The following is an 18994-nucleotide window of genomic DNA, read 5'->3' as shown; positions in this document are numbered from 1 at the left end:
ATTAAAAGACACATCAAGTAATATACTTATACAAAAAGTTATGTCTATTTAAAAGAATAGAAATGATCTTAAAATCTTTAAAATGGCATCACTTTCAGGATGAATATATATACCAGGTCATATATTGTTCAAACTATCTAATTTTGTCCAATGAAAATTTTTTCTTGCTTTTACAGTTTCAGAAATGTAGTTTATCCTAGTTACACAGGATACTCTATATACATATTTCTAAATATTGGAATATTAGTATTTGTAAATATATTTAAGCTTATGATTTGAATATTAGTCTGTCAAGTTTAATGAGTATTTAAATAAGATTTGATAGTACAAAATTTGTTCTTATATCAGTTAAGTCATCTTTTCTTTTCTATAAAACTCTCAATAAAGATTCTTCATATGATTTTTATTTTGTTTTAAATATTTTCATAAAAAAAAATATTTACTGGATTTACATTTGTCATGCACTGTTCTCTTAGCTCTCTATTTCTCTCTATTTCTCTATTATGGATGACCAAAGCAGTAATCAAAATAAATGTTCTTACTTATCTGTAATATGCTTAGATTTGATCTATGTCTGTGTGTAAACTCTAAGTCTTCTGTGGCAGAAAAGTTGTAGATCTTATGTATAGTTCTTACATGAAGTTCTTGATACACCTATTTGTTTGAAAAGTTATATATGCTAAAATTTGTTAATTTAAATTTGATAAATAAGTTAAGTTTAAAACTACATTGATATTATAGGACAATAATTTGAACATTTGTTCTAAACTGTTACATTTGAATACATGCAAAATCATCATAAAGACTAAAAAATATTCAAATAAAAATAATTTTGTTTGCAATATACACTTATTTTTACAATTAAGTTACAAATTGATATTGGAAAGTATAAATTTACATTATAGAGAAATAGAAACTATTAGCCAAACTTTCGATTTTACAACAAAACATCCACATATACATTTTTTCTCTCTCAATAGCATTTATCCATTCTAGTTAACTATGTCATTAATATCAAACATGATACCATATATGTTAATGTAATGAAATTCATATGGTTTAAGTCACAGTATGAACTATTTAGAAATAAAAAAATGGATATATTTTCAAGCCAAGCAAAGTTATTAGTGATACAATACATCTATTTTGGAATAATTTCTTTATGAAATTTAAATGAGTCATTCAGGGAAATAATATGAAAAAGCTAGGTATATAGACATATAAATAAATTCTCATGGTTTCTTACAAAAATATATTTATTAATAAAAATGTTCCAATAGTTTTAATCAAAATCCCATTGAAATCCATTATTTTTTGCTATTTCATAGGCAATATATGGATTATATTATGAAAAATGTTTTATTTTTTTGAGGCAAAAAAGTGATTAACCCAATTTCTTGACAGTGAAAACTTCAATACTTTGATAAATAATTTTTCTTAGTTAATCATCATATCATTAGAGTAATTATAAATAATTTTTTGTATATAAATATGAAATCTCAATTTTGACATTCATTATTATTACAATTGTTAACAAATTGCAATTATTATACAAAAATCAATTACTACAGAGCTTTCTCGCAATTATTATGTCTTAACATGTCTTAACATTTCAAGTACTGTACCTAAAGTAGCTTTTATATGTTGAAACAAGATGAGATGCAAGGATTAATTCCATAAAAATTATTATTATAAGTAAGTATACCACCATATTTTTAGAAATCTTAATTTTTTCAAAATAGTTTTCCTAAAAGTTGACATTTAAAATTATAGTCGTGATTGGTTTGAGGTTAGACGCTAACTAGCAATGTTCGTTACTTTACTTATTCCTTATTTACTATCTTACTTACATACCATCTGGTGAATACTACATAAGTAGTATTCAAATGATAAGTAATGTTTGTTAATTATTTTATATAGAAACAGTGAAACTGAATAACCATTACAAGTATACTTACTTGACGATAAAGAGAGGAAAATTTATTTTAAATAATTACAGTTTACATAATCATTATTATATTAATTAATACAAAGTAATAGCTACTAAAGTAGAAATCTAATGAAAACAGTAAGCTCATAACATAACATCTTTTTACTTAAATTTATATTAGTTTAAATGAATCCAAATTTAGACAGGAGTTAATTTATCTAGATTCTAACCTCTTCTTATAGTAAACAACTTTAATAAAACATTACGTCTTATACATATGCATTATATTATGTTCATAATAATTGATAGTACACTAACAAGATTATAGCACAAAATTAAATACATAAATATAATATTAATCCTATTTGTATAAAAATAGATAAACTGGATAGCTATCATTTAAGTGATGAAAATTATGAATTGTTTTGTTTCATTGCAGAATTTTACGAGATTTTTCTGTTTTAAACAATTATAAACAAGAAAATGTCTGGACCTATGGTATTATGTCAATTATGGATGGGTGGCGTAAGTAAAGACTACTTATTATTTTATACAAAAATATATTTTTTATATTTTGTATCTATGTTTTACAATGAAGTTGAAAGTATATTTTGTTTTAGTTAGAACCATATATGACAGAAAGTTTTATAATGAATGCTTTTCATAAAATGGGAGAACAACCACAAACAGTTAAAGTAATGAGAAACCGTTACACTGGTGAACCTGCAGGTTATTGCTTTGTACATTTTCCAACTGACGAAATGGCACTTGATGCAATGCATAAATTAAATGGCAAAGTGATACCTGGTTCAAATCCAGTAAGGATTTAAAAATTTTTAATGCAATCTTTTTGATAAATTATTATATCTTTATTTATATTAATATATGCATCAGTTTGAACTTTTATGCCTTCTATATTTTAGGCTGTAAGATTCCGATTAAATCATGCTAGTACCACAGGAAAACCAACAACAGAAAGAGAATTTAGTATTTGGGTTGGAGATTTATCAACAGATGTAGATGATTATTCTTTATATAGAGCATTTGCTGCTAAATATAATTCAATTAGAACAGCAAAAGTAATTTTAGACAGTTCTGGATTTAGTAAAGGATATGGTTTTGTCAGATTTGCTAATGAAGAAGAGCAGAAGAATAGTTTAGTTACTATGAATGGATATAGAGGATTAGGAACAAAATCATTAAAAATTTGCAATGCTGTTCCAAGGCCTTGGAATAAATTATCAGGGTGTGCAAATAATACTTTAATTTTTTATCTATAAAACATAAATTATAATATAGTATCAATAAATAAATTTCCTATTCTTCAGGTCAACACCTCCACAATCATCATCAGAATATACACCATCAAATTTAAATTCAGATGCTTACAATTACTATGACACATCATCTTACTGGAACAGTTACAGTGCATGGCAACAAGGTTATTATGAAAGTGAACCTACATCAGATGGATATAATAGCTATATATCTGATCAAAAACCTGAAGAAGATGAATTGGAATTAATTGGTATGAAACACATCTTTTATAGATATAGCAATATCATTTCATTGATAAATACTTAACATAGCATTAACCTTATTCTGATTAATATCATTGACGATATGCTTTATTTAGTGAATAATATTTAATGTATAATCTAAAAAAGTTTACTTAGTTTTATGCTTTTGTCCTCTAAACAAAAAAACTTAGTTTAATTTTCAACAAAAAATAATTTATATTATTATAAGTATATTTTTTAATTTTTTAAACTCACGAAACATAAAATATACTTGGAAATTTTTACTATAATATTTTCTATTACTATATATAATATCTTACTATAATATAGTAAACATAATTTTTCTTTTATTTATAGAACATTCTGTTCCCATAGACATTGATAAGCTTAATAGAGAAATAATAGAACAAGATTATAACTTGTGGGATGCATTAGAAAGTTCAAAATGGATACCATGTGATACCTTAGAATTATGTTATTAAAACTTTTTTGCTATACTTGTACAACATACACACTATGTATTTTTATCGATGATATAAATAAATGTATAACTTACAATATAAGCTTGTAAAACGAAATTTATTTCTATTTTATTATAAACGCGATCGATTGTTATTAATATATGCTATACTATGCTGTTCTAATGTAATTTGTAACCTCATATCATAGAATTCAATATTTTAAAATTCAAAACGAAAATTATTTGTCTAACAGAAAATTTCAGTACTTTTATAATACTTAAATATATTTTTCACTAAGTTCATATCATTTGAGATATTAGAATTCTAAAATGATCTATGATCTAAATGATCTGAATTTAGATGTAGAAATGTTAAAACATCTTTTTCGTAAAATTATTTTCTCAAAAGATATTTCACTGTATTAAAATAAAATAAATGCTCTGTATATGTCAAAAAAGAGATGTTGTCTACATTTAATGTTCGCTATTTCGGATCCTGGGGCGAACACTATCCAGAGAGGTGTATTCCAGAAATTGCTCGGATTTATCTCTTTTTCAATACATTCGTCCAGGGGAGTTTATGCATTTAGGCGTGCGTTCTTTTCTCCAATTTGGGGTTATGTTTAGCCATATCACAGACCGTGTAAAGAATACAAAGGTACCAATGAGACAAGTTTGGGGAATACAAGTAAGAAAGTTTAAGGATGATTTCAAAAGAAGATTGCTTATGTTTGATCGCTTAATAAATCGCTGAAGTAGTGCTTACATTTAGATTACTGCACACCCGAGTATATAATATTAGAAGAAACTAAGTGTGAGAGAGAGAAAATTGAAACAAGGGAATGAGCTCTGAGATATGAAGAGGTTATTAGAAAGGGTGTAGGTAGAGTGTTCGTTAAACAATGCCTGAAAGAAAAAGAAAGAGCAATAGGAGAAACAAAGAATAGCAGAAAAAGGGAAAGAATACTTCTGGAGAAACGACTACAGCTATCTAAAGTGTGGAAAGTCTGAGGCAGCGGGAAGTTTATTTAACCCCTTCCCGTGCCATTTAGTTCGACGAAACTCGGGCCCAAGTGGTAGACATCGACGCGCGCTAAACAGACCAGACTGATGCTCGTAAACAGTCGCAATACGAACCGAAATGTAGATGCCCGCGATACCAGTGGTATAGTCAATTTTACGCGATAATGCTGTTGAGGAAGTAAACTCTTATGCTTTTGCTTTTATAGATATTATAAATTTATCATATTTTATCATAAAATTATTTAAAATTATATAAAATTTAATCATAAAACTGAATGAATATCTAAAAAGGAAATACGTAAAACTCTACAAATCCTCCATGATACGATACCTTTTAAAACATTCTGGCAAATGTAAAGCCACTTTATATTTCGCGCATTCCCACTTCGTTGCGCTTCGAATTTTATGTTTATAGCAGACTTTGCACGTCCTTATTGGATGCTTATTCCGAGGTGTCGGATCTATATTTTTGGGGAAATGAGCCCAATATTGAGCTTGGAGTCGAAGAGGTGTTTCAACTGATGATTTCCCACGCATTTTGTAATTCAATAATTTAACAATTTGTAAAATTGCCTCCGCTATATTTACACGGTAATCAACACAAGTCTCCCGTTTTCGACTCTAAATTATTTTCTGCATAATATAGGTATTGAACAAAGCCATATCTGATATGTAAAAGAAAAGCTTCCGGTATCCTTTCATGACTTTTCTCATTATTGGGAAACAGGCTAATCTTGATGATCAACTGGACCCATACCCTTGTTATATTCCACGATACATTTCGGTTTCATTACTTTCTGTAATTGTTTGGTTGATTGCTCGACCATCTCTATAGTTCTGTGTTTTGTGGAGAGCATATAAACGTCGCGCTTGTCCTTCCATCGCAGAGCTATCAAATTATTACAAGATCTCCACACAAATTTTCCTTTCTTCAAAATATGCTTTTCTAAGTCTTGTGGCATATTTTTTCTGTTCTTGCGTACGGTCCCGATAACGTTTGTCTTTTGCTGATGTAATTTTAGAAACAGGTTGGGTGAAGAGTACCGGTTATCCAAGAATAAAGTATATCCTTTGTTTATTAGACTTTGACAACTCTATCACAACGTTCTCCGACAGGTTTAGTATTCTTGGATTGTCGTTTACATTATTTAAGAAAGACGCTTTTATTCCATGATGATCAGAATACTTCCGAACTATTGGTGTGTTTTTTACTTTTTGCCAAATCCATGATTGTCGTGTCGTACTTTCCTCTTCGCTACTCTCATTATAATCATACACCTTACACGCTTTGCGACTGGTATAATCACGTCACTATCAGAGGATTCGTTGTCACTGTCTTCATTTAACACTTTTGTATCTTCCATTTTGAAGGGGTTTCTTAAATTTTAATAATTGAACTGCTTCGTAACAGTAACGATAAGAATTGTGACTAACTGTTATGAGGTACTGACAGGAACTAACATTCAGTCACGATCGTAACGGGCAAAAAACAGTCCGCGAGCTCGGCTTGTTATGTTTACGTTTGGCCCAAGTATCTGGTCGCGATATTCATGTTTGGGCCAAAATCTTCATCGCGAGTCTGACTCGATAAAGTACGGGAAGGGGTTAATAAAAGTTCTGACAGAAAAGATCAAAGAGTTGCAAGGCCAATTGTGATATAATAAAATCTGGAACGCCAAATATAATAGTAAATACAAATACATAAGAACAGCGGACAAAGCGAAATATCCGGGAAAGGAAGGAAGGGAAGGCAGCAAGAGGCTAATGGCAAGGGCAAGATGCGGAAATGTGAAAGAGGAAAACAATTATTGGTTGGCAGAAGAAAAAAGAAAATATATTTTACGTAATTTAGAGATGGGTACGTTGAAACAGTTATTAAAAGGCAACTATAGATTAGATTTTAGTTTACTAAGAGAAAAGAATACAGCAGAAAGTAGAGTTAACGAAACAATGAAAAACTGGTTAAGAGTTTAGGAGAAAAGGCGTAAGAATATAGCTACTGAAGTGATTGCAAGCCAAAGAGAAATATGTGATAATAGATAGGTTAAGTATAGGATATATAGGTTAAGAGAAATAAAGATATATGTATATGTCGGAGACGAAAGGACGCCGGGGCCCCTTTGGAACTTCAGGATAACCTCCTAACATTGTAATCTAGAGTCTACTATAGCCGTAATGAAACAATCGCAGTTATCCAAGCCGATGGTAACCGTCCGCGATTAGTGACGGTGAGCTTTGGCTCGGGGCGACAGCCTGTCGCCCAACGTAGCCGCGGTCAACGGGACGGGCGCTCCGTCTAACAAAGGTGCGGAGCGGTGTTATGACCCTCATTGAAGGAACTACCCATAGAGATATCGGACAGTAAAACATGCTAACGGTTCCTTAGGACAAGTAATACCTGAGGTTGAGGCACGTACACAGCACAAGTCCCGGCAGCCCGAGGACCCGCTATAAAACCTGGGTTTTTCGGCAATTAAGATGTTTTGCAAACGGACAGGCAGCTTCTGTCCCAAACTGACCAATCGACAGCGACATCGATCCGAGGATCTTGGGTACTTAGACACCCCACCAGAGTTTATCTCGGTGGCGTCGTTGGGACGAAGAGGCATTCCTGACTGAGACCTCATCGAGGAAGGGAATAGCTCCTTACGATCAGTACACGTTTGAGTTAGAGCAAGCATATCCATCCTCCCGTTGACCGTGGATTCGTTATCGAACCTAAGACCACTATCACTAGTGTCGCGGGGGCCTAATCGCCGCTGTTGACTGTCGAATCGGTAGTGTTCATACCCGTTGTATCAGGCCGTATCTTCGTTATAACACGACCCTGGCCAACTCCAAGGGAGGTCTAGCAAACGCCCACAACTCTATTACTGACGCTTCTCTGACATATATATGTAATCTGTAGCTTTGTGGATATAGAGGGTGGTTGGTAACTGGTGGTACAAGCGGAAAGGGGGTGATTCTACGCCAAAAAAGAAGTCGAAAATATAGAATAAAATTTTTTTCTAATTTTTTTTTAATTTTTCCATCGAGACAACGATTTACAGTGAGATCCGTTAAAACGAGACGTGATAAAGTGCACGCGTACCGAGCGAAAATTCAAAGTCGATTTTCTCGAAAACAAAGCCTCAAACGAAAAATTTTTATTCTATATTTTCGACTTCTTTTTTCGCGTAGAATCACCCCCTTTCCGCTTGTACCACCAGTTACCAACCACTCTGTATAAGGGGATATATATTTGACATGGGAATGTGGATGGTTGTGTTTCGGATTATGATGGATATTCTAGGAGCTGTAAGGGGATGAGTGAAAACTAGAAATATGTAAACCAAGTTCTTTTCTAAAGTTGTGAAGCCGAAAAATAAATAAGGATATATAATAATTATTAATTCATACATATATACATTTCTAAATATATTTGGTTTTTAAATATTTTCATATATCGATCTTTTGTACTTTACTTTGGGATAGTTTTACTATCCCAATATATATCAACATATATACCCAATATATACAATACATATGTATTGAATGTATATAGTATATGTGATTTTTGTATCTCACAGGTAGGCTATTGTTCAAAGCCGAAAAACTTGTCAGTGTATGAACTTGGCCAAATTTAAATCAATCCTTTAACAGAAAATAAATAAATAAACAAATATATATAGCATTAATATTCAAGTATATATTTATATATTTTATATACATATATTATTATAAAAACCTAACATTATTAGGAAAAGGTATATGTTATGCACCATAATATACAAAATTAATTTAAATCTCTTTATACAAAATTTAATTAAAATTTGTATTTTTATATTTGAAGAAGTTCAAACTATACTTTTTAAAGAAACTTGTTTACTATGAATTCGTATATCATTTTATATATTTATAATCAAGATAAAAAAATCTTTGGTGAACTTGTAGAACTTTGAGAAATCAACATTTTGAGCAATTGTTCTTTTTACATATTACTGTTGGTCTCGCTTAATTTCCGAGATATTCGCAAAAAACTACAGGCATCGCTACAGAATATTTCTGTTCGTAGTTGTGCATCTGTGACAACATATGCGTTAGTATGAGTTGCCGACTACCGGCTGCTTATCTTCTGTTTATAAAAGAGAGTTGGACGAGCGTAAAGACCCCGTGCATAACGTGCATATACGAAGCTGTAAGAAATGCAGTCTTTTTATAAGTTATAATTCAATTAAAAGTGAATATCATTAATAAGTGGGGTCTGAGTTTGGATTAAACTTTCCAATATCGCTGCGAAGCAGATGGCTGCCATGAAATATAACGATTATTCTATTTCGTAAAATAGTATCAATTATTCATTCGTCTGTTATTTTTGTAATTAATTTGTTATTATTTCACGCAAGCGTTACTAGACTCGTGGCGGCCGAATTACGAAAATTAATCCAAACCTAATACGTTGATGATATTCATTTTTAAGTCAATTATAAGAGACAATTCTTGCAGTTTCGCATATATGTTGTAGATATTTGTTTATAAATAAAAAATAAGCTGCCGATGGCCTACAATCAACACTAACGCATACGCAGCCACAGACGCACAACTATAGACAGAAATACACTCTAGTGGTACCTGCAGTTTTTTTGCGAATATCTTGTAAAATAAGCGAAATCGACTCCGTTACACGTGTACGAAAATGTTGTTCAAACTGTTGAACTTTACAAAATATTCAAAAATTATAGAAATCGGAAAGGACGGAATGGTTCTACAAATTCACCAAATCTTTCTTTGAAAAGTAGTTAAATACAAACTTTCTTGCTTATTTATTATTACTTGCTTGCTTATTACTTATTATTTTAATTTTCTAATTATACAAAATTATTTTAACTTTTGTACTAATAACTTCGAACAAGCACTTTTCTTATCAATAGTAATATTTCTAAACAAGGAAAATATACCATTTATTGAATAATGCAAATTTGCTATTTTCGCACATTATTCTTTATTGCTAATGGAATAAATTTGATTTTAATGAGTAAAATACTTTTGTAGTTATCTATAATTGTGGAAGGTGTCCTGGATGTTGAACATGATAAAGGCAAAATTATGAAATACTTAGTTCTTTAACTCCCATAAGTGTACCTTATCCTGCTAATGCATGAGAAGTATGCAATAACATCACAGATACTAATCCTATACTTATAAGCCAAGCGTGGAGTATAGAGAATTAACAGGTAAGTATATATATTAAACAATTAAAATCAAATTACAATATCATAATGATGCAAATATGTACAGAGTGCATACAAAATAAATGTCATGACCATCATTTGCAAAAAAAAGTTGTTGAATAAAGCTGCAGCAAAATTGACTGTGACCTTGAATATCAAGGCTAATTTTTTTTTGGTGCATCATATTCTATTCATTATAAGGACCAAACTTGTTACAGGAACCACAGATTGGAACTCAACTGTTCCCTTGGAAAATTCCTTTGGCTTTTCTAATGACATTATTTGTGTTGTTTATCTTTCTTAGTCAGATAAGAAGTAAATAGCGTGATATTAATGAGAAAACAGGAAGTTATTCCTTAGCATGTGAGATAACCCATCCTAGGTATAGAATCCAGAGGTATAGAATCTCACAGTGGTGATCATGACATTTTTATTTTATGCAGCTTGTACATTTTAGTCAAGTTTTAAAAATTAATTTAACTCAATTACAATCGAATTCATATTTACATAAATGAAATTTTCAGAAAATATTTCTTTGCTTGATATTTATAAAGTCATGATGAATTAAACTACTAATAAAATTTATATATAATAAACTACTATTAAAATATATATAAGCAAGATATGTTCATGTAAAAAATGTTACAAAAATCAGCATTTTACAATATTTCCTAAATTGCTCCAATGTGATAGAATATCATGCAATTTAGAAAATGATAATAAAATACAATATAGATAACATCAATGTAATTAAAATAAGTTGAACTCTGATAGATAGTCTTAAGAGGGTATGTTAAACACTACAACCTTATTCAATGCATCATGATAGTTGCTAAAATCTAATGTATGGAAATTATTTAACAGAACTTAATACACATAAAAATACATAAAAGCATCAGACAAGATTATAAAATTACAAATGTATTGTATGATTCGTTTGAATCTTTAGGAAAGTAGTCTAATACTCATCATATTGTCTAAATTTAGCAATTAATCATAAAAAAAACATATATAAATATTTATAGCTCAAAAGCTAGGAATATAACAGTCAAACCATTCACATTTATAATTCACGGCTACATTCAAAAGTTGAAATGTATTCCAGGCCACATTTAAAGAATTAGCATTATTATTACTTAATTAATGCACTGTATGGAAAATGGCACTCTCCAAAGAATGTGCTACTGTATAACAATATATGCTGGCAATAATTAATAGGCAGAGTTACGATCGGACATTCTAGATTTATATAAAAACAGATAGAATAAACATCCGAACCTGGCTTGTGGATCTAGAAGTGGTATTTAATATTCATGTATCAATTTGAATTTTATAATGATTGCAAATAGAACAATCTTTAAATTTTTTACATGAACTAATAATTGTTCTATATTACGTTTATCATAATTGTGAAGTTTAAAATTTGCGTCCTTATCTTTATAATTTCTGTTTATCATCTTCTTTATAATCCCATATCAAACAAAGTACATTATGAAGGAATTATTAAATCAATTTTCTTTAGTCTAATAATAAAAAATTTAAGTAAATAAAGTAAAAATTTAACTAAAACAATGAACTAACACAATCAAGTGCTTTTTTATAAACAGATAATGTACATAAGTGCATTTGAATTCTAACCAAAAATTTAAATATAATATACAAGTATGTGACATTTTCAGTAGAAATTTTAAATGATATAAAGATATAGAGATATATGTATATTAAATTAAGTTAATTTAAAACCTTTCATGTAAATTAAATTAAGTATTCTTTTTGTTGAAAGTGATTTAACATTTGATAGTCAATGATTACAATTGCGAATTATAAGAGTTTTGGTGACATATGTATGTTAGGTTCCTTGAAATCTTAAGGATGAACGTCCGAACTAACCATATAAACTTGCAAAACACTTTTACCTGGTTCCTCCAAAGATTCTTTTGACAAAATAACAAAGGATCCTGGTTCTACGTCGCCGATATTTGGTATAACTGTTTTAAGAGGATCTATATGACGAATTTCTGAATTAATACTGTCAAAAATTAAATCCTCTGTAACTTTAGCATCATTTTCTGATGAAATTGTAATTTCATGATCATTAGAGCAGTAATTTAACTTTTCCTTATCAAATGTATTTATATCAGGTCCCTGTAATCTTTTTACTTTTGGTAATCTTCCAGATCTTGTTGGTCTTACACGATAAACTTCAGTATCACTGTCAACATCGTTACATGAACTTAATGATTCTACGTCATCTCTTTCCGTCAATAACTTTTCCTCATCTCTTGGTCTTTTATAAAGTTTTTTATTTGTCTTATTTAATGTTTGTTGATATTTGCCATTTGATTTTGTATTTTCTTTGTATACCATTGAATCCAAGCCGCATTTTTCATTCTCTCCTTCTTCTTCATCTTCTCCTTCTTCTCCTTCTTCACTATCAGTCTCGCTTTCAATCCCAATACTGCGTGCTAATTCTACAAATAAATAAATATACTGGTAGCTTAATATTCTTTATTAAATATATATCACTTTAACAAAGATATTTTAAAATGTAAGCAATTGAAAATATTTGAAATATTTGAGCAAGTGTAATGTCAAAATTCTTCAAATTCAATATTTATATTTATTTTTAACTTACTACTTATTCGTCGTTTCCTTGATTTTTTATTCTTCTTCATCCTTTGTTGTTTACGTTTTTCTTTTATACTTAAAAGTTCTTTCTCTGAAGCTTCAAATGCAGCTGTTAATAAACAATTAAAATCATGATATTAATCAATAAATAAACTATTTAATAATTTTATAACTTCTATTTCAATCTTTTACTGCAAAGCCAATAAAATAAAGAAACATAATATTGGTTTCTCAGCACCTAGTTACATATCTTTATTAATAAGTATAAATTTATATACTTCATTTTGCCAAAATTATTTTTAGGATTAAAATATATACTTTAAGTATACTTTATATAAAAGTTGGAATTTATTGTTAAGTTGAGTACTAATTTAAAATTAATATGATTAATTCAATAAACTAATATTGTTTTCTACATTTGCAGTAAGATAAAGTTAAAATATATTGAAATAGAAATTTTCATCCAATGGTAATAAGTGTATAAATATACATATAGCCGTAAAAGACAAATTTTTTACTCTTTAATCAATACCAAATTGGTATTACCAGATATTAGTACCAATTGGTACTAATGGCAATGAAGTTTTTACGTTTATTTTGTAGTTTAGTTTTTATATTTACGTATATTTTATTATCTAATCATTTTATATTTTTCATGAAATATTTTGCATGAAGTAACATAAATTCACAGTCAATTTAAAAATAAATACAGAATATGCAAATTTACCTAATGACTTTTCTAGCATTTCAGTATCAAATTCTTGATGATATGCAAGAGCTTTTTCAACCAAATGTCTATTTACTTTCTCTTCTTTCTTAAATTTTATCTTCATTTCCTGTCTCGTTCTGTTAGGAAAAAGACTTTGCATCAACAAAAAGTCTGTACCAATTGTATTTAATGCCCTATAGAAATTTAAAGTTTCTCGTGCGGACCATTCTTTACTTTTCTGACGCTTTTTATAAAATCCACTTCCACTATTATCATCATCAATAATAGCTTCTTTTGCTAATACTTTCCTACTTTTCTTTGCATTAGTTTGCTCTATAACAAGACTCTGTTCATCTATTATTAATTCACCATTTGGTCCAACTTTTACTTGAGGTACTGGCATTGTAGATGATGGATCATCTTCATTTTCTTCTTCTTGAAATTCTTCAGATCTGTAAAAATGATCATTTTTTTGTATTTCAACTTATATATTGTTTTCATGAAACTATTTTCTCCAAAATTAAGACATATTACAATACACTTGAAATATTTACATTACATAATTTACTAAATAGAATACTTACTGACATTCTGAGACTCTTCTTGTTGATATGGCAGAGTCTTTAGACTTTTTCATGGGATTAGTAACAGGATTATAATAAATTAAATCATACATTGTAAGTTTGCTTCTATCTGGGGTTTTATTTTCATGCTTTAAATGAAATTCTCTTCTAGCTTCTGCTAGTTTCCTTGCAGATTCTGAAACTAAAATACGTCTCTTTTGTCCTACTTTGGATGTTATTAAATTATTCTTGATATTATTAGTAACTGCATCTTTTGTATTATTTGTTGATTGCGTTAAATCGTTCCTAGTATGATTAGCAATAGTGCATGATAGTCTCCTATTATCATCTTCAGATTCACTTGTACTTGCTCCACTCCCTTGAATACTATTCCTCCGTATTCTATTACTATTATCAAATTTTGGTGTTGGTTTCATAAAACCAGTCCGATTTTGTGTTAATTTTATAGGAGAATCTAAAACAATATATAAACAAATATCATAATTCTTCACAATGACAATATTCTGACCTGTGCTCTTCTTATTATCAATGATAAACTTCTATGATAATCACATCTTCCTCAATAAATCTATGATAAAACCTATAATATTATATCCTTTACTTTATGTAAAGAATAAATATCATATAATAATTTGTATTATTCATTATCTATCACTTCTTTACTATTATTAAAAAAAAATTGATTTCTTTTTTTCTAATATCATATTCGTTAATTTTTAAATTTAAGTAAACTATATAATTAATAGTGTCTTATGCTAGTTATAAAAAGTTCATCTGATATTAAATAAATCAATTCCATTCTAAGCAAGTAATCTAAAAGAATCTTTATGAATATTTGCAACAATCATTACCTTTATAAAATAATACACATTACATTCATAGTATTAATACAAATGCACAATGTACTTACATATTCCAAATTAAAAAAAGATTTCATGCAGAAATTTAAACAAATTTAGAAATCAATAATGATACAAAGTACAAATTTATATAACTATCTATTATATTCATTTATGTACTGTCATTCATTCTAATCCTAGCTATTCATTTTTGTATGTAGCTCATTATACTTACTAATTTGTGTTGTGTTTAAAACTTCTGGGGAATGTACAATTTCTTTCATAGATTTTTCAGAATTTTTTGTAGAGTCATCCTTATATTCACTATATTGATTATCAACATGTAATTCCTCATTCTCTTTTTGGTCTCCTACGTCTTGAATTTGGTGTATTAATTTTTTTGTATCATCTACATCTTTTGTATCATCTTCTTGTATTTGTGTTTCTTGGAAAACATTTTTTGAAATTTGTTGTGATGTTATACAAATGTCATTAGATATATCTTTATTTTTCTCATTGTGTTCAATTGAATTAGGGTCTTCAGTAATGGATACATCTTGAGTTGGCTTCCTTCGGGTTGGAACAGTAACCATAGCTTTTATACGTGCTCGTTTCATTTTCTTAAATATATTAATTTATTAAAATCTCTGTAACATAGATTAATATCAAAATTTATAGATGGAGGATTTTAGGAGAAGGAGGAGTAAGAAAGAAAAGATAAGTAAGGAAGCGTAGATGAAACGTTAAAAAGGGGTAAGATTAAATTAATCAGAATATGAGATGGAAGTAGAAAATTTAAAGATGATAGCTGAAAAGTGACATTAGGGGACGACATAGCAATAACTAGCAAAGAAAATTTTAAGAAGAGCACACTTAAAGGAAGATTAAAGCATATTACAAACACTAAAGTCGTTATTAAAAATGGCAAACAAAAATCTCTGCCAAGTAAGAACAGGAAAAATAGTTGTCAGAACAACATGGGAAGTACTAAATGTAATGAATAGATTTACGAAATATAGAACATGAATTTTTATGCATTTATAAGAAATTTGGAGGTGAAAAACTTACATGATGTTAGATGAACAAAAAAAATAACAATGAATGTACAGTTTTAAATTAAATTTGAAGCCGGCCATTTGACAGGGCCTGGTAAGGTTAATGTTAACTAGTTCTTTTAGTTACTCATTATAGAACATTAAAATACAGGTTTTGCAATTGAATTCTATCATAAAAAATTAATTGTTATTAATTTTTATGAAGGAAATATTCTAGAGTAAACCTTCGAAAAAACCGATCTTTTTGCATTTTTTAAAGGAATGTAATTTCAAAAATATATGTGGAAAACCCTATGTCTGAACCTTTAAAATTAACTTATATTTTTAAAATAAAAATATTTAACAATATTAATTGTTGTTAAAAAAGGATACATTTTTATTAATTATCATTATTTTTTATTAAACAGAAATGTATTTTTTAAATAAAATTATTTAATAAAAAAGACTGATTAGTCCGGTACAGTTTGATTGCATTGCGTTTGCATCTTAATCTGTTGTTTACTACGGAGCTCTTTTAAATAATTTTTTGTTATCGCGGACCCCCAAGATAATTTAAAATTTAAATCTGTAATATACCTTAAATATGTGTATTTAAAAAACTCATCAATTACTCATCAACAACCTTCAAATTTGAAGAGAAAAGATTTAATATAAATAAATAAATACATATGCTCGTAGTGAATATTTTGTATTCGAATCATAAAATAATAACTTATATGTGTGCTTCTTGGGGGCTACAGATTAAGAATTACTGGTCTATAGTGCTTCCGAAAAAATACTGATTTGATCGATACATTTCGATCATCAAACGTATGCAATTAGCGCAAATAGACGATGGATATTGCCCGTTCTAATTTAAGGCTATGTCAGATATAGCCGCGTGCTATGGATGCACCTAGGAAATCCCGTCTAAGGATGAAACAAGCCACAAAGGATAAAGTAATTAGAAACAAAAATATTTTACTGGAAAAGATAAGAAATTGTCTAATATAAGAAGATAGGAGTAAAGCAGAAATATCCATATACAATACTGCTTCTAAAGACAAAGAATTTAAGCATAGAATTACTTAGCGATGAATCTTCCAATAAAATTCAAAAGAGTACAAGCACAGTTGAGACTTACAGGAAGGCTTCAGTAAAGAATAAGGAACAGTGAATAAGGACACGTATTAAATATTAAATAGAGCATGTATTAAAACCTATCCAATGTATGAAGAAGTACACAGCAAATTATTACAGCAAAGAAGGGAGATATTAAGAAACTGTATTATTTCATAAAAAATGCAATGAAACTCAGATTAAACTGTCCAAAAATATAAGAAGGAATGTAATCGGGTTCAAAGAATACTGATAAACCTTGAATTTAGAAAAATAACATAAAGTGACTCGAATTTTACTAACTAGAATTAACACAGATATAAGACAGTTAAATTAATTATACACATTTAAGATTGTAATGGGTGTAAGTCTAAATGCAATATAATACAAAAAAGAGTATTAAAATTTATATGATTATTTATCACATATTACACATTAATTCTCTATAATGCCATGTAACTTCGAAGTCACATGCTTATATATCAATATTCTTTTAATCTAATTTCATTTTTTGTGACTCCAAAGTTACAAACCATTTTCTTCATAATAAAATTTTTGAAAATTGTAAATTCATTGTCTATACAGGGTGTACAAAAAAATTTGGGAAAAACTCTAGAAACATATAGTCAAAACAAAAAATCTTAATAAACATGGATTCAAAAATCACTAACTTCTGAGTTATAAGGTGCTTCTGTCATTAAGATATAAGCTTTATACCATATGTTCACTATGTCCCCTATTTATTTCAACACACAGTTCAACATATTGAAAAATCCCCAGTATTTCTCTTATCTCTTGGCATCAGGTTTTCGAATCCTTGTATCAACACATATAACAATGTAATTGGTTTATTATAAACTATAGTTTTATATATTAAACATCTACCTAAAGCAAAAACCATTAGTTTTGGACTTATGTTTATAAAGACACTTTTGCTTGTTTTAACAAGTACTACATATTTCCAAAGCTTTTTCACGTATCCTGTATATAGAGAGTTATCATCATTAAATTATAAAATATATTAATTATATTTCAAATATTTTAAATATATAAATAAAATTAGTATTCTATCATAAATAATTAAAATTATTTCATTATGTTACAAAATCATAAAATATTACAAAAACTAAAAGAATTTAAAAAATTTGTTATGAAATATGAAATTATATATCATAATTTACAATGATTGTATATTTGAAAGAAAAACTACTATACTTTTCAAACTACTATACGTTTCAAATACTAACAATAAAATTGCTACAGAGTCACAGTTTTTAGCTTACGATAAATTTTTTAAATTAGAAATATTCCATTTTGTTTATACCTTTGTAATACAAAATATAATAATGACAGCAAAAACGAATATATTTATAATAAAAAATGAAAGTTTAACATTCATAGCTATTTATTCTTTAATTTTAGAAAGAATATTTTTGTTACAATATTTGTAACTGTTATAAAATATATGTATGAACATATTTATGGAGTAGTAATAAAAATATGATAAGTCTTAGTAAGATAATATTTTAAGCAGAAAAATATGATAAGTGAACATACTAGCAGATTTAATAATAACTAAATTTAATTATGTTAAACATTGATAAGAAACTAAATTCTCTAACTTATCATTATTTTATAGTATAAGGTTATACGTGCATCTACTTACCAATGCAGCTTGACTCTCCACGACCGTATACGTAGATATGCATACGGTATACATATGTCCGGCAACTCCTATGGAAGGGGTACCATCATTTTGATATCGTATTTATAATTTCTTTACTGGCCGCATAGCGCTGTCAACGAAACTATCCAAGCGTGCGCATGTGCATTCGTCATTAGTGACGTACAAAAAGCACGGATCACATTCGCTGATGTCGTATCACCACTGTTATTAGTGCCAAAGTCAGTGCGTATCACAGTCAGAGACTGACTCAT

At 28.7% G+C, this 18994-nt stretch overlaps 2 protein-coding genes and 1 long non-coding RNA gene across 9 annotated transcripts; 2 read left to right on the top strand and 1 right to left on the bottom strand.

Moving 5' to 3' along the window:
• The first annotated feature begins 983 nt into the window (after window positions 1–983).
• Window positions 984–4013, top strand: LOC126865021 (tRNA selenocysteine 1-associated protein 1). 3 transcript variants are annotated; one of them, XM_050617049.1, is made up of 7 exons: window positions 989–1695; window positions 1921–2068; window positions 2370–2455; window positions 2551–2748; window positions 2854–3176; window positions 3259–3458; window positions 3808–4013. In XM_050617049.1, the coding sequence occupies exons 3-7, from the start codon at window positions 2414–2416 to the stop codon at window positions 3930–3932; spliced, it is 888 nt and encodes a 295-aa protein (XP_050473006.1). In that variant the 5' UTR covers window positions 989–1695; window positions 1921–2068; window positions 2370–2413; the 3' UTR covers window positions 3933–4013. The 3 variants fall into 3 exon arrangements, with proteins under 3 accessions (XP_050473007.1, XP_050473006.1, XP_050473005.1); XM_050617050.1 differs by lacking the exon at window positions 1921–2068 and having other exon boundaries at window positions 984–1695; XM_050617048.1 differs by lacking the exon at window positions 989–1695 and having other exon boundaries at window positions 1801–2068.
• Window positions 4014–6051: 2038 nt separating this feature from the next.
• LOC126865026 (uncharacterized) lies at window positions 6052–10528 on the top strand. Its single transcript, XR_007689428.1, has 2 exons — window positions 6052–7238; window positions 7320–10528. It is a non-coding gene; the product is annotated as an uncharacterized LOC126865026 (long non-coding RNA).
• Window positions 8600–18872, bottom strand: LOC126865016 (uncharacterized). Of its 5 annotated transcripts, XM_050617037.1 has the most exons (7): window positions 18723–18847; window positions 17728–17872; window positions 15139–15550; window positions 14065–14518; window positions 13499–13932; window positions 12779–12880; window positions 8600–12614 (listed from the first exon to the last, which is right to left on the bottom strand). In XM_050617037.1, the coding sequence occupies exons 3-7, from the start codon at window positions 15518–15520 to the stop codon at window positions 12010–12012; spliced, it is 1977 nt and encodes a 658-aa protein (XP_050472994.1). In that variant the 5' UTR covers window positions 15521–15550; window positions 17728–17872; window positions 18723–18847; the 3' UTR covers window positions 8600–12009. The 5 variants fall into 5 exon arrangements, with proteins under 5 accessions (XP_050472994.1, XP_050472992.1, XP_050472995.1 ...); XM_050617035.1 differs by lacking the exon at window positions 17728–17872 and having other exon boundaries at window positions 18723–18872; XM_050617038.1 differs by lacking the exon at window positions 18723–18847 and having other exon boundaries at window positions 17728–17913.
• Window positions 18873–18994: the final 122 nt, after the last annotated feature.

This window comes from Bombus huntii, chromosome 4 (genome assembly GCF_024542735.1).
Source record: "Bombus huntii isolate Logan2020A chromosome 4, iyBomHunt1.1, whole genome shotgun sequence".
In the NCBI taxonomy this organism is placed as follows: domain Eukaryota; kingdom Metazoa; phylum Arthropoda; class Insecta; order Hymenoptera; family Apidae; genus Bombus; species Bombus huntii.
The sequence above is the reverse complement of the archived record's forward strand: the minus strand, read 5'-3'. Positions and strand labels throughout refer to the sequence as shown.